The 24692-nt window shown below is 35.0% G+C and overlaps 1 protein-coding gene across 13 annotated transcripts in view; it reads right to left on the bottom strand.

Annotated features, from left to right (window-relative positions):
* The window catches only part of Fryl (FRY like transcription coactivator), a 222240-nt gene that overhangs the window by 90146 nt on the left and 107402 nt on the right, over positions 1 to 24692 (bottom strand). For 10 of the 13 annotated variants that reach the window (XM_074042290.1, XM_074042288.1, XM_074042296.1 and 7 more), the window contains 10 exons: positions 21534 to 21587; positions 19107 to 19246; positions 17934 to 18030; positions 11438 to 11517; positions 10989 to 11069; positions 8029 to 8197; positions 7665 to 7757; positions 5221 to 5319; positions 4179 to 4280; positions 1254 to 1298 (listed from right to left, as the gene is read on the bottom strand). In XM_074042290.1, coding sequence (XP_073898391.1) covers positions 1254 to 1298; positions 4179 to 4280; positions 5221 to 5319; positions 7665 to 7757; positions 8029 to 8197; positions 10989 to 11069; positions 11438 to 11517; positions 17934 to 18030; positions 19107 to 19246; positions 21534 to 21587 — 960 coding nt within the window. The remainder of the gene's footprint in view (positions 1 to 1253; positions 1299 to 4178; positions 4281 to 5220; positions 5320 to 7664; positions 7758 to 8028; positions 8198 to 10988; positions 11070 to 11437; positions 11518 to 17933; positions 18031 to 19106; positions 19247 to 21533; positions 21588 to 24692) is intronic. The other 3 variants (XM_020158439.2, XM_020158456.2, XM_074042299.1) reach the window with 1 other exon arrangement.

Here is a 24692-nt window from a genome sequence, read left to right as displayed (position 1 = left end):
AGGTGGAGATTGGGAGGATCTCAGTTTGAGACAATCCAGGCAAAAATTTGGCGAGACCTCATCTCAACTAATAGTTGGGTGTGGTGGAATGTGCCTGTCATCCCAGGATTATGGGAAGCAGAAATAGGAGGATTACAGTCCTGGCTAGCCTGGGCATAAAGTGAGACCCTATCTGGAAGAAAAAAAAAAAAAGCTAAAGCAAAAAAGGGTGAGGCATGGCTCAGTGGTGGAATACCTGCCCAGCAAACACAAGGCCCTGAGTTCAACCCCCAATACTGCCAGAAAAAAAAAAAGTCCTGTTGCACATGAAAACCATTCTCATATAACATTATTTGGATTATCTTATTTTAAATGATAGGATATACTGCATTAAAAAAAATCTCAGTTTTCAAATTTTTCTAAGATGGACAGCTATGTTTACAAAATTAGCATTGGCACAATGTGAAAACAGCAAGATGAAAAGTGACAAAATCAAATGTAATGATTTTTTTCAGTCACTATACTGATGTATATGTCTGAATAATAAAAACATCCTAAATTGATCTGAGCCTTAAAGAAAGATATAAAAAAATCTAGTTGCAATTTTGATCTAATTTAGATAATCAGACTTTAACATAGATAAAAATCTAGTGACATTAATATACAACAAAGTTTTGATAAATCAGTCAAATGTAATCTTTGCAGCAACCATTTCAACATGTTTATTTTCCCTTTTTATCTACCATGAGCTCAAAAACTAATTCATTAAGCAGCATGGTGGTGCACACCTCTAATCCTAGCACTTGGGAGGCTGAGGCAGGAAGATGGCTAGTTCAAGGCTAGCCTGGGCTGCATAGCAAGACCCAGTCTCAAACGAAAATTGTTAAAAACCCAAACCAATTGAATAAGAGCTTAAAAATTAATTTAGCAAAATCACATTCATAACCTAAGCTACTGTCTCCTTACTTTCACTGGATAATGTTTCATTTTAACATTTTTGTTTATAACACCTAGGTGTCGACTGAACACAGTATTTTAAAATTTTAGCACTTCAACATCATTTCCATCTCTTAAATACAACTTCTTAGGGCCCCCCCCCACAGAACCTTCTGAGGAATGCTTTTGCTGTGGGCTACTCTTCTTTTACAATGCCTGAGGTAGGTTTGAATAAATACATTAGACATGCAGTGCAACAATGAGTGAAGGAAAAAACCAAATGCCACACATAAAAGAAATTAAGCAATATTTTACGTTGTAACGGCAACACAACTCACCTGCAGTGTTTCTATTTGTTTTCTGATACTGTTGTTAGATGGCATCTAAATAAAGCAATGTGAGACAGCAAACGTAAACATGAGATGTAGCACATGCATGTTAGGTGAAACAAGCACAAAACAAGACAGCTCTCCACCAAGGCCTCTATTTAGAAGAAACTTCAGTCTCCAAGACGGTGGCCACAAGCGGGAAGGAAAAGAAGACAATCCCACACTTCGGGCATCATGGGATACCTACAACACTCACTAAGAGAAACTTACATTTTTAACTAGCTAACTGTTCCTCCTAAAACAGTGCATGTGTATTCAAACAACTTTTAAATTTTTAAAAGAAAATAAGCATAGACTGTAGTGGGAAAGTGATAAAAAAATGAATTATTAATTTTTTTATTATAATGCTGTATATGAAAAAAACTCCAAATGATTTTTATAGGTTACTGTTATTCTTCTGTCTCTCTTAGTAATTCTTTAGAAATTTAAAATCACTTTTCGGGTAAGTGCTTAAACTGACATAAAGATATGGGAATGGGAAACTACCAAATTCTTTTTGGGACAAAAATTTAAAATTTAATTCTTCAATGGAAATAAAGTGACACGTTATTTATGGGCATATAGGAATAAAGCCCATTTTTTCAAGGTCACCAAACTAAAAACTTGGGGTAATTTTTTATGTTAACTGTATAACAGGTTAAATGCCTATAAAAGTAATTAGATCTATTCTTATGACTATAAAATAAAACTTTTCAGTATCCCAGAATTATAACCAAACATTTTCTTGAAATATTCAGTATAGAAACACTCCTTATTTGTTCAAGGATAATATGGTGGACCAGAAAGAGCAAGAGCTATGAAACTGGATTAATCTGGATGCAAAGCTCTAACATTTACTGGCTTCCTTAATATGAATTACTCATTTATCTTCTTTCAGCCTCAGAGATAGTGAAAATTAAATGAGATAAGAAATCTAGCATCCAGCAAATATTAATAAAACTCAGTCCTAAGGAGGAGTGGATCTACTGAACAAAAAATTGCTTTATATGTTATTTTTTTAAATCAAGAGATTACTTGTATCAAGTAATTTATTAGATAAGGTCTTGTTCTTGATCTTGGATTGATTTTCTTTCCAGTAAGTAAAAGAAATAAATTATAACAGATAGCTGGCATAATTTTTCTGTGAATGCTCAAAACTCCTTACCTCAACTATGCAGAGCAGCCACACTGTCTAAAACTTAATAAACAGGAGCCAAGTCATAAAATTTCTGCTGAATAGAGCCTTAATGTAAGTTAAGGGTTAATGCCAAGACAATTATACTCCAAATATTCATGCTAATTGGCTCTTATCTCCTTTAATCTGGCAAATTGATACAACCATTAATGGAAATGGACAATATGCCAGAAATATTAAATAGGAGGTAAGGATTACAAAACAAAACAAAACAGTGCATTTTAAACAAAAGCCTTAAGACAAAAAAAAAAAGATAAGGTACTGCGAAAGTATTGCAAGTATGTTAGGTTGAAACGTATATATATATGTATATATATATATAAAAATTCCAACAAGCAACAGAAAAGTATGAATTGTCATGAAACAAAGCAATCTTCCAGAAACACTTAAAGGCATGACTTTAAAATATCTAATATAAAGTATGTAAAAAAAATCATACTACTCAGAAAATGATCCATTCCCATTTAGTATCTACATAGGTATGAATTACCAAAACAAGGACAGAAACAAGTATAATGTAACTAATTAACATAATTTCTTTCCTGGTTATAATACATAAAGAGTTTAATCAGTTTAATTTGGTTCTGAGAATTCTCATAAAAAAGCAAAGAAGGTATATCAATTCTTATCCCAATATGAGTAATATCAATGTGTTTCTAAAAAGAAATAGACAAAAATGATTTTCATTGACTTATATATTCCATATACTATATTCAAAGCAGTTTAAAATCATGAAAAAGATATAAGGGTTATATCCAGAAGATCATTCCCAAGCTATGAAAGAAATAGGTCTACTGACTACAAAGCCTCAGTGACTGACTAGAGACGGGTCATTTAATCTATCAGTGCTTCAGTTTCACTGTCAAAGAATAAGGTTTTTAGTGTCAAATCTACCTTAGAGGAATTACAGGAAAAGAAATGTCACATCTGCAATGTTTCCACAACTTGTATGAAAACATTCAAATAGACTCTTCTAACATCCAGTTACTCAAAGAAATAGTCATATGACATACAGATGAGGAATAACTCCAACCTCTGTGCCAGTCATTAACTGTGCTCCTACCCAACCCAAAGAAGAAAAGAGGATCCTGTTAGCAGAGCAGTCTGGCAAGAACACCACCTATCTTCTGTAGTTTTGCTGTCAGTACCAAGAGAGAATGAACATGGACATCCCCAACAATGTTAATAATGAGATCCCTTCATTCAAACTGTAACTGCTTCAGGAGCCTTCACATCTGTGTAGGATCCAGTACTTTTAGATTTGGCTGGGCCTACCTATGTTACATGTGCTTTTAGTGATATTTTATTAGCAAAGTTTTTTCATATTACTCAGGCTTAAGCCAATCAATATTACTGATTTTTCTTAAAAGACAGTAAGTATACAGAGGATTTTGTGAGATTAATATTTTATAATTTATAAATTTATTAACAAATATTGCTTGATCTAAAACAATATAATGTTCTTTGGAAACAGAAAATTTTGTCTTCATTAAGACAACCTAAATTTCTAATGAAAAGTTTATTCATTTCCATACATGATTCCTTATGGAAGAAATAAAGTACATACAAGAAATGAGGCAAGATATTATTTAAATGGACCAATAGTAATCAAGGTCTTATTCTATATTATTCAATGTTCTACACATAAATGAATACATCACACTCAGTTTTGACAGATCAGAAATATAATTACGTCTTACCTTTAAATGTGACAAACAGTTCTGTAGGAAAATATGCCAGTTATTTAAAAAAAACTGTTTCTGACTGACACATAAAAGGCAGGTAATTAGAGGATACAAAGCCTGCAGGAGACGGGGAAAAAGAGAGAATTAACATTTTCCATGGAAAAGCACTGGATTTGTAAATGATTGTTTCATTTAATCTTTTAAACAAGGAAACTTAAAAAACTTTTCAGGCAGTTTTCCCATATTTAGTAAGAAATATAATTTCATACATCTAATAAAGAATGATAAAGAACAATTCCCTGAACTATCACCTCCCTAAGTGAGCACACGCTCTTATTTCTTCCTGCACCAGTTAGTCATCATTCAGTACAGTGCTTATGAACAACAGGCCCTAGCATCAGAGGACAGACTGACATTCAAGTTTCAGCTTTCTGTTCAGCAAGCGCATGGCTTCAGGGGCTCCATCGAGTGCTTCAAGGCTTATTTTCTGAACATATAAATAATCACAAATGTCCTATGGGGCCATAAGGAAAGTAGTTATCTCAATGCCTGCCACAACAAACATTTATGATTATTATTGTATCTCTAGTTTCGATGATCAAATATTTGCCCAATTCACATTTTCTCCAAGCTACAGAAAAGAAATAGGAAATAGTCTTCAACCTTAGAAGAGAGAGATAATTAGATAGAGGATGGTTCCTAAACAATGTGACGCTTTGGAATACAATTTACTATGATATGAAATGAAGGAATTTATGCCTTACTGGAAGACTACATTCAATCTTTCCCACACCATATAAGTTAAAGCACCTGTCAAGACAGGTAATTACTTACAAGGAAGTCTAAATAACTTACCAAATGTAGAGGTAATAAAACCAAATTAATAATAGAAAGCAGAAGAAAACACGTATGTAAAATTTGCCACTGTATTATACTTTTGCAAATTCGGATTTTACAATTTCAGATTTTACTATTCTCTTAAATCTCTACTGAATTCATAAATCAATTACAAAAGTGTCCAATTAAACATGTGAAGGTTTGAAGTATTTCTCAGTACCAATGAATGCTTCTTCCTGGAGCTCAGTTCAAAAGTAGTCTGATAAAGCATCTCCACAAAATTTTTCAAACAGGGGACATTCACTTCATTTTTAACAGCCTAGGAAAAGAGGAAATGCAAACCAAAAGAAAATGGTCAAACATTTTCAACTCCACAAGGATTGTAAGACTGAAAGTTAGTTAATCATTCACTAAGACTTGCTAGGAAGTCTTATCAGGAACCAAATGACCAAGTGTTAAGTCAATAAGATAAGCCTGGTCCCTGCCCCATGAGAATCAGCAGAACAGACAAGTGAGCAAACAGGCGGAGGGCAGACAGTCTGTCAGTGCCAGGAAAGCAAGTTGCCAGGGATCATGGAGCAGTCACAAGGGGCCTCTTTGGACAAACTCTACAAGGAAGTGGCATCTAAGCAGAAGTCTTACCTCACTTGTTGCAGCGGCCTCCTACTTAACCCTTCTGCTCTCACCTGCCACTATTCTGTTTCTGGGTGCTGTGATCAGACACACCAGCTTTCTTGATGTCCCTAGAATAGCCTCAGGATGCACACATGTGTTCCTTCTGTCCAAACACTCTTTTCCTGGATATAAAAAGTCTTTCTCCTTATTCCTTTAGTTTTTGTTGCTCTCCTTCAAGGTAGTACACTTTCGTAATGATACTATTTAAAATTTCATCTCCTCTACCCCTTTGGCTATCTTTACACTGGCCTCCCCTTTACAATTTTTCACACAGTACTTTCCATAATCTGACATTGTACATATTAATATACTTTATTTCCTGTTTTCCACACTAGAGGTAAGCTCTACAATAGCAAAGTCTTCCCTATGTTTTTCCTTGTTGCATTTCCTGTGCACAGAACAGGACCTTACACAGACAAAGCACTCAATATGTGTATTGTATGAATAAAGAGAAGCCAGCTGGGCAAAGAGGGGAGGTCAGTAGAGAGGCAAAATGTTCCAGGCAGAAGAGCTGCCTGTGTAGAGAGCTGGGGTCATGGATTGAATTATTGTCCTACAAAATCCATATGTTGAGACCTTACCCCCACATTCCTCAGAAAGAGAACCTCTTTGGGAAAAGGTCATTGCAGATCTTATTAGTTAAATTAGGATTAGAGGGTCTCTAATCCAGCATGACTAATGTCTTTTTAAAAAGGAAAAATTCGAACACAAACATGCACGTAAGGAGAAGGCCATGTGACAATGAGGGCAGGCACCAGGGTGCTGCTTGTACAAGGCAAGGAATGCCAAAGGTTTTCAGTATGCCCAAGAAGCTGGCTAAAAAGTAAGAAGCAAATTCTTCACAGTCTTCAAAAGGAACCAGTGTGTGGACACTCTGACCTCAAACTTACAGCCTTCGTCACTATGAAACAGTAAATGTTTTGTTGTTAAGGCACACCCAGTTTGTGGTAGTAATTATGGCAGCCCTACCAAAGTGATAAACCTGGACACAAAAGTAAACATGGTATAAAAGAACAGGCAATGCAGTGAGAATGGACCACAGTCGAGAGCTTAGTAAAGAGCTTTTCTTCCTACAACTGCTCCTTTGGATGAATTACCTAAAACACTAAAACCTAATCTTAGTTAGATACCTGGCAAAAAGATTCTCAGAAAAAGGATGAAGTACAAATGACAATTTGGGATCATTAAGGGGTAATTCAAACCATTTCTGGGACAGAAAAAGAAACTCCATTTGATAACAATGATAGATGATAGCCAGCTTTTTTTCAAAAATAAAATCAGCCCAGTTTACACAGCTAAAAACTGGGATATTGTGAGGAAATTGACTCAAACCACTTGCAAACCTTTAATTCATGACTTTTTAAAATCTCTATTCTAAAAACAATCAAGTATTTCCTATAAGAAAAAATTTAATACAGGTAGAAAATATTCAATACAGGTAAAAATTATGCTAACCACTCTGTCATTATACTTTAAGTTCTTAACTTTTCTTACAATTACTAACTTTTCTTACAGAGCACTGTAAGAAAAATTAAGAACTTAACCTTTCCTAAACAGGCTTCAAAGGTAGTACATGACTACTACAAAAGAATATATAAACATACAGGTCACAAATCAGTGAATTCAATTTTAAAAATAAAAGCCAAAACAGGTATATTTTTCAACATGAAAATAAATTTCATTTTTTGAAATTTTAAGCAGAATAAAATCTGGATAAGAGAATCTAACTTCCATTTCCAGCCAAGATAAAGGGGACTGGATTTATTTTACCATATGAAACAACCAAAAATACAAGCCAAATGTAACAAATCATATACAAAATACTATACATCAGTCAACGAAACAAAGTAACTGTTTAGGAATGAGAAACAAAGTGAGATAACCCTGGGATGGCCCAAGCTTACTGCCTTGTAAAAATTTTCAGGGAAGAAATGGAAGCATAAGGTTGAATACGACACATACATAGCATAAAAATTAAAATATACTTACAGCAGCTACAGGGATAAGAATCTCCACAAATAAACCAGCAAGTGCATGCTTTATATCTTTATCTTTTACTTCTAAGAAATACTGAGCACATTCCTTAAAGAGAAAAAGATATGTTCAGATTAGCAAGAAGAAAAGTTAAAGAATTTGTAGTATCACAATAATTTTGTGAACACTCTCCAAGTTTACCAAAAAACTAAGGTCAGAGCATCCTTAACTCAAAAAAGAAAGTTAACCTACAGGTGTGAGAATTTAACACTTGGAACAAGAAATTAACAATGCTATTAATTTATGTATCTTTTGGTTCATAAAAAGGACAACCACTGCCATGCTAATTCTAGTCACTACCACTGAGAAGGTCTATCACCTGCATAAACTGGAATGATGCTTCAAAATCTTCTACAGGATACATTTTCACCCGGAAAAATTTCATTCCCATTATTAAGCTGATGACACTTTGTACCACATGGGGGCTTTGTTCCTTTTGTCGCAGTTCTTTTAATTCTGTCACAAACTTCTTCCTTACAGCCTGAAACCTTTAATATACATGGAGACAAAATTTGACTTGAATTAAAAACACTAATTTCTCACATGAAGTTTAAGGGTGAAATCAAAAGATATGTTGTCCAGATAGCACCTCCTTTCTCTGCCCTCATCAAATGACCAGAAAAGCATACAGAAGAAAATCAAAATGTTACACTAAAATTGCTCATTTTATTTTAAACTTAAGGATAACTGAAGGAGGAAAAAATAGGATTTATTTTTATGATGTCATCAATACAGCACCCTTGCTGTTTATTAATAATCATAATAAAATAAGAACAAATAACATACCCAGAAAACATCTTTATATAAATAAGAGATTGTCTCCAACCTTGGAGGCTTTTTGCTGTTTCCGAAGATAGTTAACAGAGACCAGATAGGAGACTATAAATTTATTCAAAGAGACAAACCAGCCAATTGTAGGGTATAAATTATCACTTAAAATTATTATCTCATTATACTGCAGAAAACCTGAAGAGAAAGAGAGGACACTGGTCACCCAATGTGAGTAGGTGACAGAATCCAATGCTGGATTCAAACCATCACGAATGTGCAGACTGGTATTCCTTTGTGTACGTTTGAAAAAGACATGTCATAGTTCATTAATACATAATATTTTATTATCCCCCACTACACATCATGAAACAATTAAAGGTGTTATTGTTAGTACTACTTCAGAAAATCAGCTCCTGACAGTTACAATGACCTCAAATAAGGCTTACTTTCCAATGGTCGCTGACTATAGAAAAGGGGATAAAAAGCCACATATTAATAAAATGTGGATATATTTTAGGAAGAATAACTCAGCTATTTTGATTAGACTCTTAAGAGAATATATTATTTTGCCTGATATCATTGTTTAGCAATTCATTAAGATAATCATTTTTTAAAGTAGATAAAAATTTTTCCATTAAAATATTAAAACCCAAGGTTTTTTTAATTAACTAAATTTCTCAAAAAACACACAGTCATACAATCAAAGAAAACTATATAGTTGAGGATGTGGCTCAAATAATAAGTCTGCCTAGCAAGCACAATGCCCTGATTTCAAAACAGTACTGCTAAAAACAACAACAACAAAAACTACAGACAAGATTCAAATACATCTCCAGCCCATCTGTATCTCTCTTCCCCCGCTTTCCTGCTCCCATCCCACCTTACACCTGCCCCCTTAGGTACTATGAATCTAACCCAATGTGGATCCATCCACCTTTTCTCCCATATTCATTACACACAGTAGTGTAAACCACCACATATTGCTTTAAAGTGGTATACTTACAATTCAACTTGTGAGGCTAATGACATTTTAAAAATTTATTGGTCATTTAGATTTGCTATTCCTACCATGTACAGTTAACTTAGCTATGATATAGCATTCTCCTGGATCTAACTTGTTAGTGGACTATTTAGAATATCTGATCTACATTTGAGAACAATTTTTTTTGGGGGGGCAATTCTGAGGGAATCTGAACTCAGGGGCCTTCGGCTTGCTAGACAGGCACTCTACCACTTGAGTCATAACCCCAGCCCTTTTATACTTTAGTTTTCAGATAGGGTCTCATGCTTTTTGCTGGATCCAGCCTCGAATTATAATCCTCCTACCTACGCCATCCACACAGTTGGGTTTACAGGCATGCACCACCATATCTGGCTTGTGTATGTCTTATCATTCAAAATACCAAACTACATTTTAAGATCCATAGCATGGGTTATGCAAGGGCTCCTAGTATATTAGAAAGATAAAAAATATACTAAATAAAAAATATCACTTAGTATTAAACTGCTAACTATTAAATATTAACAATAATTGTGCTTGCCTTCTTAGAATTTAGAAAGGTTGCTAAAGGGTGGTTTTAGGACTATAAACTCCAAGCATAAAAGTAAATATGAACTGATCCTATTTAAAAAAAAAACCTATTTCCCAGCAGCAACAAAAGAAAATCCAAAATCTTCCAGGATTTTTACAGCAACCACAAAATACTAAAGATATTTTATTGTGTAGAGGAATGACGTTCAATACAATTCAGTGAGTGCAACTCCTAGCAGATAACACTTACAATGGAGGAAACTTAACCACTATCGTCTTTCCCTTCTTGGTATCTTCTCTCCCCATTCAAAACTGTTTCATTTTAAAACAAGTAAGATGATTAGAAGACACTGCATTGCAATCTCAGAAATAAAAGCACTCAACTTGAAAGCAATAAAATAGTCATCAGTTCTGTAAAGAGTTCTAAATGAAAGAGTTTTAAAAATACTTCTCATAGAATTGTTAAAAACAATCAGGCACTGGTGGCTCATGCCTGTGATCCAGTTACTCAGGAGATAAGAGGACATGAGGACAGCAGTTCAAGGCCAGCCCAGGCCAAATAGTTTGTGAGAGCCTATCTCAAAAATATCCAACACAAAAAAGGACTGGTGAAGTGGCTAAAGTGGCAGAGCAATTGTGAAACTCTGAGTTCAAAGTCCAGTTCCACCAAAAAAAAAAAAAAAAAAAAAAAAAAAAAAGGATAAAGTAATGTCCTGACTATTCTTGGTAATTCCTAACATGCTTGATTCAGACTTTTATGGAAAATAACAAATAAATTAAAGCAACGTTGCACTGGAGGAAGGGGATTACTCAGAGCAGCCTCTAGGAAAAGAGCAGCAGGTAACAAAAGGCAAAGTAGCCTTCACAAAAATTCAGTGACAACCATAATGGGTCTAGCAGTGCCAGTGTCCACTGTGTCAGTAATGAGGAGTTCTACAATGCAAAGCAAGTCATAACCAATGACTTAAAAAACTTACTTTGACTGGGCAAGAACCCCTATCACCTCTGCGTATAAATCTGCAATGATGTGCACATTCCCAGTGTTGGTTCCTGAATATCTAGAATAAAACAGAACAAACATAATACTTCATTAAATGTTTCTACAAATGCTCTGTCTTAATGAACTGAAAATTCCTTATCAGAGTACTGTGTAAATTTTTCTGAATATTCACTTATAGGATAAAAGCCACAGAATTTTCTTCTGTCTAGATTTTAATTTTCTATGAAATTTAACCTTCTAGTTCTTAATAATCCAATCTATAGTGTTAAGAATTATTTTTACAAAATCTTCCCTATAAGCAGGAAAGATTCAAAAGAAATGCTTTGAACTTGAAAAACAAATCGATAAGAATTCAAATTTTTAGTTAAACAGTCTCAACCTAGACTGTGAAGAAAAGCAACAATCTGAAGTTAGTGTTTTACTTACCCTTCCTTATGTTTAAAGTGCTTAAAAGCTAAGTTTAGAACTTCATGAACTAAGGGATCGGGTACAGGATGAACGGGAATCTAGAATTTAGAAAAAAATTATCATGTAAGGAAGAGCTAAGTAAGTTATTAATTAGACTTTCATGAATATCCTAATCATTTTGATTAAATCAATAACCAATTTATTCCTAAGATAATAAATATATGAAGAGATGTTTAATTTCACTACTAATAGCAATACACAGAATGAAAATGACACACAAGATATCATTATGTATCTACTCAATGGGAAAAAAATTAAGTCTGCCAAAAGCAAGTAGTGGAGATAATATAAGTGAGGTTTTTCTACATTGTGGTGGAAGTGCAAGCTAATGAAAAGAAAGAGGGTCTGCCACCTCAGAGTATGCCAAGTGGGATACAGGTTATTTTGAGCTGAAAGCAATTAACAAACAACAGATGCAGGAAAAGCTCCCTCTCTCCCTTTCTGTCTAAAGGGAACGTGAGAGTTTTCTTTCCTGAAGATGTCTACCCTGAACCAGGTGTGAAAGTCCTCTCCTGAACCCGGAGGTCGAGGTGAACCATTATCACTGGAGACGGGAACTCAGCACAGAGATGCCTCCATACAAATAAGTCTTATCTTCATTAGTTCACCCCATATATTTATCTTCCCATAACCCACTGCCCCCAGAAGGCCATGTCCTTTTATTCTTATCACTTTTGTACAACTTACTACTCTGTTTAAATTGTACGTAAGGTTTGTTCTAACCTCTGTGTCATCAATTCTTTTCTATTAAGCCTCTATCTGCATATGTAATAAACCTTCTTATCTGTTAATCTATCTTCTGTAAATTTAATCTGCAGGGCTTCAGTCATTAACCCTAAAAGCAAAAACTTTCCCCCATCTTTTATAGTAGCCATTATATGCCTACGAAATAATGACATACAGCTACATTTCATGGATTAACCTTAGTATTGCAATTTTGAGTGGAAAAAATAAGAGCTAGTAGATAATAAACAGCATACCTTTTTTTAGAAAGTTCAAAAACAAGAAAAACTTAATATATTATTCAAACATATATAAAACATTTCTTAAAGGTATTAATATAAAAATTGACAGAATTGTAGGGGGAAGGCAAGGCAGCAAATTAGGAGAAATTCATATAATTAGGCATAAATTGTAGTTCTTAGACTCAGGCAGTGGGTTCACGGTAAACACATTTAAGAACAACAAACAAGTGTATAGATCACTATGAAGAGACCACTGATAACGGTGCATGCATCTTAAACAAGAACCCTGGTTTATCCAGGTCTGCAGATCTGGAGTCTAATGTACATAAAACACAGGAATTTCACATTTCCTTAAAAATTCTGACAATATAAACAGTAGAGTTCTATCAACAAGGTAAAACTAACAAAACCAAGAATGCTACAAACTAGGTTGGGGAAAAAAATAGAGAACTAAAATTATTCCAAGATGGTCAAAACACTTAAGAGTCCGATGAAGAATTAAAAATGATAATTAACTTCTAACAAAGGTAAATCAGGAGTCTATCAAGAAGGGGCTGAGCTAAGTCTTGACTAATGATTAGGAAGAAGTAAAAAAATGTGATTATAAGAGATATTAGATAAGAGTAACCATGATTAAATTGCAATGAGGGCAATAAATCCAAGAACTCCAATAAACAATTATTCATTTACAGTTACTTATCTCAATGAAAAGGTGACTAACTGGACACAGTAATCTGGGGATGCTGACACTACCTTTAAAACTCCCTCTACTTGGGAGGCACAGTGGCTGACATGGTTTTACTTCATGATCAAATGGTATTATGGCCTCCTCTTGGCTAAATGGCTTGATATTTATTTCTGATTATAGGAGGATCAAAAGGAGAACTCATCTTACATTTTCTAGAAACTGAGACTTTCATAAAGGCCTGAACCTGGAATCTGATGTGAAAAAAATGTACCATGAGGGAGATCCCTGTTCTACAAGTCACTACACAGATGAAGTGAGGAAGTAGGCAGAGTCCAAATCCCACTTTCAGGTCTCAAAGAACTAATTCAAAGTACCCTGATGATTCCAGAAGGAAATGAAATCTCATGTTAAAAATGGGTCAGAATTTGAGTTTATTCTGCATAGACTCTGCAAGACTAACCTTAATCTTTTCTGAAATTGTTAAACCGAAAATTTAAACCCAGAATCTCTATAACAATTAGGGATACTTAACTAGGGATTTTATGACTTAGTCTGCCTAATTATAAGAAACTTTAGATTTTTTTTAAAGGTAAACTTATCCCATAGTTTAAAAGTATAATAATCATGTTATTGATATATAAATTTCAGAATGCCCACTAGTCAATGAGGTAAAGATATGACAATCTTTTATTTGTTACACTTACATATATTTCTCTTGGAATATATTATCCTGCTCATATAACAGGAAACTCACAAGTATTCCTATAGTAATCCCTGTGGCCACACTAAGGTGTCTAATTTATTATAAGTAAACTATAATCAAAGCCTTAAAAATAAATGAAAACATTTAGGGCTGGTAGTGTGGCTCAGTGGTAAAGCAAGGGGAAGGCTGCTCTTGTCCTACAAGTTTCAGGCAGCCATGTCACTACCCCCTAATATCTAAAACAGGGCAGACATTTGCAATTAGGTAATGGCCAACTTGAGTCAGGAAGAGGTTGCATTTGGATGAGGCTAGAACTTAATCCATAACTCATGCAGGCTAGTCCCAGACATTTGAGTAACCTCGAAATAATGCAACTCTGCATTCTATGTGATTTAATTTTTTTCTTATACCTCGTTTACTGTGCTGTGGTTTCATCATAATAATTTCCTCACAGGGATGTTTGGTGTGCTTCAGTACAGAGATGTGAAACACAAGGTAAAATCTATGGTTTCCCCCAAATATTCTTTATTTGCTCCAGTTCTGCCTGAATTCTAGCAATGACAGACAGCTATGCCATATGCTCTTTATTATTGCCTTACACAATGTGGGCATACCAGCAACTAATTATACATTTTTATATACATTACTTATACAACTTGCAACAGCCTTACCAAGTACACACAGTCTTTTTCCTCTGTTTTATAGACATAGGAAATGAAGTTCTGAGGTTATGAAGGATTTCTCTATAATATACAATTTCCCCAGTTTCTCAAAGATGAAAATGTATTTTTATAAATAAAATAAACGAGGAAAGAAAAGTTTGGAGCTTATCACATGATAGGTAGAAAAGAATGATGGAAAAACAGAAACAACTCAAAGAAGAAATACATCTAAGTTTTTGGAAGGACGAATGCACAACCTGTAAGAATGTTACTTAAAGAATGAACATTTGCAAATGTGCAAATACTCCCGACATATCTATTTCTTCCCCTTTTTGTAGCAGTGAAAAAAAGTTCTCAAGCTGAATTCCCAGAAAATTAAGGAGGAACGAATCTCACATGAGTTCAGAGAGAAAAAGCTCTAGTTGTCTTCTAGCATCAAGAATTTTTCACATCTAGTACTTGGCGTGGTATTAGAAGCAGCTCTAACTCTACTTGAGCCTTCAAGAAGGCTGTATCTAGTAAACCATAGCAAATACTCAACATTTATTGTGATTTTATTCCAACCCACCACCTCCCCAGATTTAATGCTCTTATTACATCAGGAAAGTAAGGAATAAAAAATCAGGTTAGGTGGGGATAGTGGGAAGTCAGTCAGCAAGAATCAATGATGACTAGGTCTCAAAACTAAGGCGAGTAAATAAATTCACACCACAGCAGAATGACAAACCAGCTCATCCCCATCATGAACCTTCTTCAAGGCTGGTCACCAACATCTAAAATGCTGATGGAAATCTAAAAAGGCCATCTACTCTACAGACAGCACCACCTCCTGATCCACCACAACAGTCCAAGTGAACTAAGCCAAGATCCTGAATGGCTCACAAGCTAGGTTTCCCAACCTTCTTGTTTGTTTCAAAGAACTAATGTACAACTAAAATTCTGTGTCACAAGCAAATTGCTTCAATCTTTATAAATGCCATATTGCCGTGTAAGCATATTTTCCATCATTCTAAGGTCTCTGATACTAACACTAAAATCCACTGTTGACGAGTACCCCAAAATTATTCTTCTGATTCTTTTAAAAAACATAGTTTTGGTTTTTTTTAATCATCCTGAGTTATTTTGTTCCCATGGTGAATCACAGTATTTAATTTCATGTTTAAATTGACTGAATGTTTTACCTAACTTGTTATATTAAAAACTTTAATTTAACTTGAAAAGATACTGGCCATTTTCACCTAATTTCATATCACTGGTTTCACTAACAGGAATGCTTCAATATTTATTATTAAAGGGAAAACTTGGGAATTAAAAAAAATTGAACTACTGCATAATCTTCACCACATCATTACAACTAAGAACTTTTCTTCATCTGTAAAATGGAAATAACAGATAACATAAATTGGAAACTTTCTATAAACCAAGCATTGTTGTATTTAATTCTCATGCGCTATAAAAATGGTACATAGAGAAGAAACGAGTTAGTGTATAATAACTTGGCCAAAGTTACACAAGTCAGAGACAGATGGGATATTGATACCTGCCCTGGCCATCTCCCAGGGTTCAGCTGGCACAAATGGTACAGAGTCCTTTGTGCATGAAGAGTGTAACAGAGCCACGCACAGGAGACGGAGGCAGGAAGACTTGTGAGTTCCAGACTAGCCTTGGCAACATAGCAAGATACTGTCTCCAAAGAGGTAGGATGGAGAGAGACTTTTAAACATGTAGATATCATCAAAGATCTAAGTTGTCCAAGGAACAAATTATTTGTACCATGAGGTCAATGACTAAGCCACAATGATGTTACTCCTCCTTAATACTGAAGCTACTATGTATCAATACTTCAAAACCCTAGAGACTGTCCATCTCATCAAAATAAAACTGAATTACACTTCAATATGGGCATATTATGCAGGACAAAAGTAAAAGCCCTAGTAAATTCAAGATATATAACACTGATTACTCTCCAGATCTATTAAATACTAAGTCATTTTGACAGAAGAAAATTGGGTTACTTTGTTGTGATATTTCAGAAAGCTCTATTGATTTTTACTTCATTTTATGTTGTTTTATTGGTTTTAGAGAAGCTAAAAAGAATGGATGCAGGACAGCATCGTCTGGGCAAACTAGAAGAAGAAACCCTACACCATTTAACTAAAGAAAGAGGTACGGATGGTCATGAACAAAATACTCAAATGACCTACAGTTAGCCTATCAGAGATGGTAGGATCGGTCACATACTGTCAAGTCTACTCATGGCCCATGGCCACTTCTGGTCCCCAACTCCTTCTACCCTACTTAAGGCCTTGGGGTCTTAGCATCCCAGCTAAACTGAGAGATCACAGAAATCAAAATTGCCTTGTTAGCGCAAATACCAGAGGAAGTTTATTTCCCACCTCTACTAAAAAAATCTTTATAAAAGGCACAAATCAAGGTGATTTTACCTTAACTTGCTTATCTTTTACATATTTATGATTATTATTATTATTTGCAGATTTCAAAGTGTCAAAAACTGTCATTTCATATACACGGTAAAAAAAAGAGCAAAATATAAATGATTAATTACTATATAATTCAATATTTTATGTTGACTAGGTCAAAAAGTATACCACTAATTAGTTTTTATATTTTACATTGTCTATTGTCATATATCCCATGTTACATAACAAAAACAAAACTCCACTGTCCCAATGTGTTATATGCAAAATATGATTTCTTTTCTTAGGTTTCCTAATTTTTTCCCAAATCATACAATGTGCATAGCTAGAAATGTATGGCTCATCCCTGAATACTCTATAACTTAAAGACTACAAATTTTAACAACAAAAAAGACTTTTAGAATCAGTGAAGGTATTTGTATGCATACTTAAACAAATTTTGAAGAGTAAAATAAGATTATATGACACTACGTATTTATACCCCTACTGTCATCTCATTCAGATGTTAGTTTGTGAATGCAACATGCAAGGCTCACGAATGGAGACACATAACTTATCATCTGAGTTGTTCCTACTTGTCTGAAAACCGTTTGAATGTGACAACTCAGTCTCATCTCTGTGAATTAATTATTACATGTGTGAATGCAGGCTTGAGGGCTTAGGAAGAAAAATTAAGTGTAAATAAAAAGGACAGAAGCAGCGAAATGAAAAGCAGATTGCACTTAAAGCTAAAGGCCCATATTCAACCCAATTTTCAGTCCATTCCATCCTACTAACAAGATTTCATGTCTTGGATGACATATGAAGGTAAAAAGAATAGGGAGTAAAGATAGGAATGGGACAGAAAAGCCCCAGGCAACTGGAAGACATAGTAATTAAGTTAAAGGTGTTTAGTTTATGTGAGCTAGAATTTTAGATATAATATCCTAAATGAAGAAACTGAAACAGGAAGCCACAAGAGGCAAAGAACAAAAAAGTACAATCACAAAAGTGCTTACCTGCTTTAGAACTTCAACTAAAACTAAACAAAAAATGAAATCTACTGCTAAGTCCCGCCTTTCCTGAAGATAATCTCTTTCACGTTGCTGCTCATCCCTGGAACAAAACCCAAAATGAATACTGCGTTAAGACTTGGAGTTTTAAAACAGATATTGGTTAGCAGTTCAAGTGGCTCACTGGGTGCCTACTATGTGCAGTGTGTGCCACAGCCACTGGAAGGAGTATTTTGGGGTTTTTTGAATAACTCAATGTATGCATGACATGTTTTTTTTCCTTTTATACTCTGGGCCTTTGTACATACACTTAACTGTCAGAAAGCAAACCTAATCTAGAAGAATCACCAAGAAGAACTATATTTTAAATTTCATTTACAAAACCTAGAGTTTCTTCATATTTGAGTACTATTTTTTTTTTAACCAAGAACTGATTAAAGTCAAGTGCCAGTGGCTCACATCTATGATCCTAGGTACCTGGGAGACTGAGATCGGGAGGATTGCAGTTCAAGGCCAGCCTGGATAAATAGTTTGTGAGATTCCATCTCCAAAATAACCAGAGCAAAATGGACTGGAGCTGTGGCTCAAGCAGTAGAGTGCGTGCTTTGCAAGCATGAAGTCCTGAGTTCAAAAACCAGTCCCACCAAAAAATAGAAATGAAAGAAAAGTACTATCTTTTCCAATTGAAAATACGCTTTAAATCAAATAAACTGAAAAGTCTCAAGTAGTCCCTAAAAAAGTCAATGCTACTAAACTTCATGGGCCTGAACACAGCAGCGGTTAACCATAACCCAGCATCTCCCTGGGAAAGCTGAAGATGGAAAGGACTTAAATCTTGGTATTTTACTCCTAACTGCATCATAACCACTTCCCTTCAAAAGCCATGTGAACAGGACCTTCCTTGAATTGTTTAACTCTTCCTATGGCTGTTAAAATCCTCGGTGAATTATCAAAATGGCACTGCTAAAGTAAATTTTGCATAACTAGTCCCAGGGATGGGTACTGCAGGGCTACCTCTAGTTTAATTATTGCCTTCTCATGATTTGCAGCCTAAGCCAGAAGAAAGCCAGGCTCTTTGCTTAGAAACCAAATTGTAACAATCTTCATTAAGTAACATTCTCACTCCTTTCCCTGAAGTATTTCAATTCCAGGTAAAACAGTAACAAATAAACCACTTACCCCTTAGTCTTTGTGCTAGATCGAGGCCTGTACTCGTAAGATTCATCTTCGGTTCCATTTTGGCGTCTGTACCAGTCAAACAAGGTGCGAAGTAAGGAAGGGAGACAGTGCTCTGCTACTGAGCTCATAGAGCTTATCAACTAAAACACAAATATACCAGAAAAAAAACACAACATCAAATGTAACACACTAAGTCTACTAGCAATTGTTTGGAAATGAATAAACAGCAACTCAAATGTAATGAATGTTGTTTGAAAATTAAAATAGGAGCCAGGGGTTTAGCCACATAATTAAATTAAATAGGACCAAGTTTCATCCACTAATAACCTTTATCCAAAACCATTCAGCTTATCTTGGTGCCTTTCAATCTTTTTCCCACCTTCACATGCGGCTCAGATGTGTAGCCATGTCTACCCACAACTTCCCTGGTAATAGACATGGGTATCTCTGGCAGAATATGAGTAAACTCATGTTACTCTTCTTCCCCCACAGTTCCTCTATGTTTATGTGAACAAAAGATATCAAAGTATTATCACTATCTGCCTGAAGAGGTGCAGAAACAAAGAAGACTGCACTGTCTTAGAACTGTGGGAAAAGCTTCTATTTACTATGTAACTACTATGATACAGAAGAAGAATTACTTTGATATCCACAAATTAACATATTAACACCACATTATAAACTTTTAAAGATCAGAACACAAAAATAGACAGCAAAAAGATAGGTATTTGACGCAACCTTAAAACTATCTGAATGCTATGGTTTGCATCTGCAATGTCTCCCCACGATCCGTGAGTTTTGATCCCAGCCCCTGGCACTACTGGAAGGTAGTGGAACTTTTAAAGAGGTAGAGCCCAGTGGAAGGAAGTTAAGTCATTGGGGGCATGCCCTTGAAGGGGATGTTGGGACTCCGGACCCTTCCTGTCTTTATTTAATAGCTGCCACAGCTCCATCATGATGTACTGTGCCACCACAGGCCCAATGCAATAGGGCCAAGCAACCATGGACTGAAACCTATGAAATTGTGAGCCAAAATAAACCTTTCCTCCCTCTAAGTTCATTACCTCAGGTATCTGGCCATAGTGAGGGAAAGTTGACTAACACTGAATTCTAGGTGAACACCATAGACTACTTTCATGAATACACCCAATCTGCCTAAACTAGCTACCATTAGATCCCTTATGGCACCCTTCATCTCGAGGACTCCAAGGAAAACTTTCTTTCTTCATACACACTTCTGTATCTAATTCAACCCATCACCAATAAAATTAACAAGTTTAAAACCAGCGTACAGTCAAACATGTGCCATCCAACTTTGTTGACTTATTTGAAAATTGCAGATTGCAAGAACACTTAAGGCCTCTTTCCAGTTCCAGGACTTTAGAAGAGTCCGTTAGTGAAGATAAATGGATGTCTCTAGGAGTCAAACATTTTTATTCCCTGGTATTTCATATTCTGCATACAACTTCAAAATAAACTCAATCCAGGAAAATAGAAAAGAATGAAATAGCTCATTTTGAAGCTCGAGATACATAAATGGGACAGCATAAAAGACAAGTGTAGTACAGTGAGCAGCTAAAACTATCTATGGACTCTTCTTATTAGTTATTTCAGCCTCCTTCAAACATTCTTTTATTATAAATTACCATAATTTCATATAGTTTCTAATACAGAACATTAAAGCAAAAACAAGATTATAATTCTTTTTTCTTTTTCTTTTTTTCATGGTGGTACTAGTGTATGAACTCAGGGCCTCATGCGTTCTGTGTTCTACCACTTGAACCATGCCACAGTCCTTTTGCAGCAACAGAAAGCTAATCTAGGATATTGGTTATTTGAAATAATCAACGTGTAATAAAATAATTATGATCAAACAAAGCAACAGAAAGATTAACATTGGAATAGCAATGCACAGATTTTTAGATATTCATATTCTATGCATAAGTTCTGAAAGTCCCAACAAGAAAAAAATAAATGTTAAAAGGTAAAATATTATTATTGAAAAATCATGAAATTGTGCACCAGACTGAGGGATGTTATTGGAAGCTTTCTGAGAAAAATTTTAAAAACACAGTATGGAGATTAATGATGAAAAGTAGAAAGTTATAAAATGCTAAGTGAATTGACATCAGTAAGGCTCACAGCTTATTCTATTACTTGTTTAAAAATAAACCAGGCCAGGTGGAGTGGCTCAAGTGTTAAAGCACCTACCTAGCAAGTGTGAGACCCTGAGTTCAAACCCTAATACTGTCAAAAAACAAACCAAACAAAAAAAAAGAAACCAACCAACTGCAGAAGAATCAATGTATAAGGATATATAGGATCACTAAACAAAATAAAGGAATTTCTTAATGTTGTACTTATTTGGACCAGAACTAGGACAGATCTTTCCTTCCAGGAAAAAGTATTCCCCCAAAATTGATGTACCTGGTCAAACTGAAGATCTTCACCCCGCTGAAGAGATCTGGACAACAGCTTTTCCTACAATAAAATTTAAAAAAGTATAAATACAAAATATTATAAATCTTCCACAACAAACAGCTTAGACTCAAGAATTGATTTTGCTTCTGTATGGTTGTGTCACATGGTCTCCTTCTGTGGCAAATTCAAGCTCAACAGTTTCTAGAGGCAGGCTTAAAGTTCAACAAAGTCCTACATAGATTCAAGTTCAAAAGTCACCCATGTGTTTGCATTATATCATTCATTCATTCAACAAGCGTTTACTGAAGAGCAGCTTCATGCAGAAGCTGTGCAGCCAGGTGTATTTGGGTTGGCAGCTGGCTTTGACAACCACCAGGTGTATGGCCTTAAACTAAGGACATGAGACCTCTCTCTTTCAGACATCTCATCTAAAAAGACAGTGACTGTCAAATAATGTTATCAGTAATATGTTAGTTTGACTTAAAACAAAAAGTGTATGGGGAGGTTTTTCCATTTTTCTGTATACACTGTAATACTTCAAAGAAGAACAGAATATTATTATTAAAAACTAGCTGGTGGACTGGACCCATTGTTTTAGAAAAGTAGTTCACATCCTCAAAATTTCTCCTCACTATTATGTTGAGATATACACTTTCGGTCAAGTCAGTTCTCTTCATGTTATAATTTCCTTGTTCAGTGACGATCAGCAGTGCTCTGGGCAAGGGTCTCTGTGCATCTTATACATCAACTCGTGATTCATTACAACGTTTTGCAGTCTTGAAAACAAAGTATGAACTCAGTCTGTCATGTCCAAGCACTTACTCTACGCTGTATACATGCCATCTGCAGCTAGCTGTGTGGTTGTTTTGTATGTGTGTGCGGTGCTGGGTATCAAACCCAAAGCCCTGTGTGTGATGCTCTACCACTGAACTGCTCATCAGTCCTAATATTATGCATATAATTTAACTATTATATTAATTATTTTAAAAAGTTATCTTGAATTTATTTTTCAATACTTCTATAATTTCTTTAGTTTATTAACTGACACTTTTATTAATTCTCATGTTTGCTTTCTTGAATTTGGTGGCTCATCTTCCAATTTGGTGATTTCTAATTAATCTGACAAAGACTAAAAGAAATCTGTCAAGTTGCCTCCACCTAAACAGTGTAAGCTAATTTTCAACAATATTAATTATATATACTTAGAATTATGTCATCAGAACATAAAAAACTAAACATGGATCATCAAAAAGCTTTTTAAGTCTACAATTGTTCAAAATTTTTTAAAAAGGTTATAAGCTAAAATATAAGGGGAAAACTGTATTATAAAAGTATGATAGCCAATTAATAAAAACATAATGTTTGTCACCTAGGGGAGAAATGACTATGATAGTTTTATCTATATCAATATTTTGTGGATTGTATGCTTCAACACACAAAGAAATGTGATTTTGTCTTGCTTCATTTCTATTGTGTGCAATACTTACATATTATCCCAGATTTTTAAGAACTAGGCACTTCCATGTGTTGGGGATATAATGGTAAGCAAAGCAACAGAGACCCTACTTTCAATAATCTTAAAAGACAGGATTGGGAGTGTAGCTAAATGGTAAAGCCCTTGCCTAGCATGTGGGAAGCTCTGGGTTCAATCTCCAACATATATTATAAAAGAAGAGAAGTGTGAAGAAAGAAACTTAGCATCCTCTGAGACTATAATACAAAAACTTATCTAGTTATGATTGCTAATTTTTAGGTATTAACTTGACTGGATAAAGAGATACACAAGGAACTAGCAAAGATTATTTCTGGGTATACTGTGAAGACACTGGCATTGGGAATCAATGAACAGCGGAAAGAACATCCACCCTTACCCAAGTGAACAAGCACCATCCAATTAGCTGAAAGGCCAAATAAATCTAAAATATATATATATATATATATATATATATATATATATATATATGTAGATGTAAATAAATATGTACATACATAAATATGTATGTATACATACATGAATATACACACACACATGAAGCTTCTCTATCCAATAGAATTCAAATTTCCTTCTCTCATTCATGATCACAAATGTATTTACAGCAGAAATAAAAAAAATTCCCAATCTGACAATTGTATTTCTAAACTAATTTAAATGGGGGTCACATAAACACTGGAGCCCGTGGCACTTCAGTTTCTTAACAGGGAAAGGTCTTCCGTTTGTCCTGAGTACTTGGGTCCCCACAGGCGAAGCCTACTTTCAGTAGTTATCATGTAGAACAATTCTTCTATCCATAAAGCCAACCATACACCATTTACATGTGATGTGGTGATGATTTTGTAAAATACTATATATGCTCAATTAACTGGCTCTAGCATTTAAGTAATAGACAATGCCCTTAGAAAGCCCAATAGGACACTGTTTCTAAAAGACTCTACATCTTGAAAAATACTGGGCTTTTAATGGGGGCGTTACTTTAAAAGGAACCGTGTATCTAAGACGAAGCTTAGGGAAATAATTGTACAGCAGTTTCTTCCCAATTTATTTGATTCCCCTTTCACAGTAAATATTAAATCTAAAGATTTCTAATGGTTATACAGAAGAATAAAAGAGCATGATAACCTTTTCAGAAATACACTGTCTTACATTTAACACTTTTTATTTCTCAACAAGCCCATACTTCCTCAAAGATTCTGAATATTTGACATTCACACAGAGCTTTTCCTGAAGCAGGAAATGGGGTGCGCTATTCTTTCCATAACAAGAACTCAGAAATGGGGTTGGCACTGTGGCTCAAGTGGTCGAGCACCTGCCTAGCAAGCACGAGGACCTGCGTTCAAACCCCCCCACCCTGAATATTGCCCCCGCCCAAGAAAAGCCTCAGAATAAAAAAAGAATTCAGAAACGATTTTTGAATGTGAAAGGCTGCTCACATTTATCACAAATGCAGAAGCATGAGATAAATGGAGAGTATTAAATATAATCACTAATCAAGGACTTTGTATTAACCTCTCAGTTTGATTGCAGTATGGCTGAGGATGTCCTAATCATTGTTCAAGCACATATACAAAAGAGCCTCTCTTATCTGTGGGGGATATGTTCCAAGACCCCAGGGAGATGCCAGGGAAAACACCAAACCCTAAACCTACTGTTTTATTCTATATGTACAT

The sequence above is a fragment of the Castor canadensis genome, chromosome 9 (genome assembly GCF_047511655.1).
Source record: "Castor canadensis chromosome 9, mCasCan1.hap1v2, whole genome shotgun sequence".
Taxonomy (NCBI): domain Eukaryota; kingdom Metazoa; phylum Chordata; class Mammalia; order Rodentia; family Castoridae; genus Castor; species Castor canadensis.
This window is presented reverse-complemented; position numbering and strand designations above follow the sequence as displayed.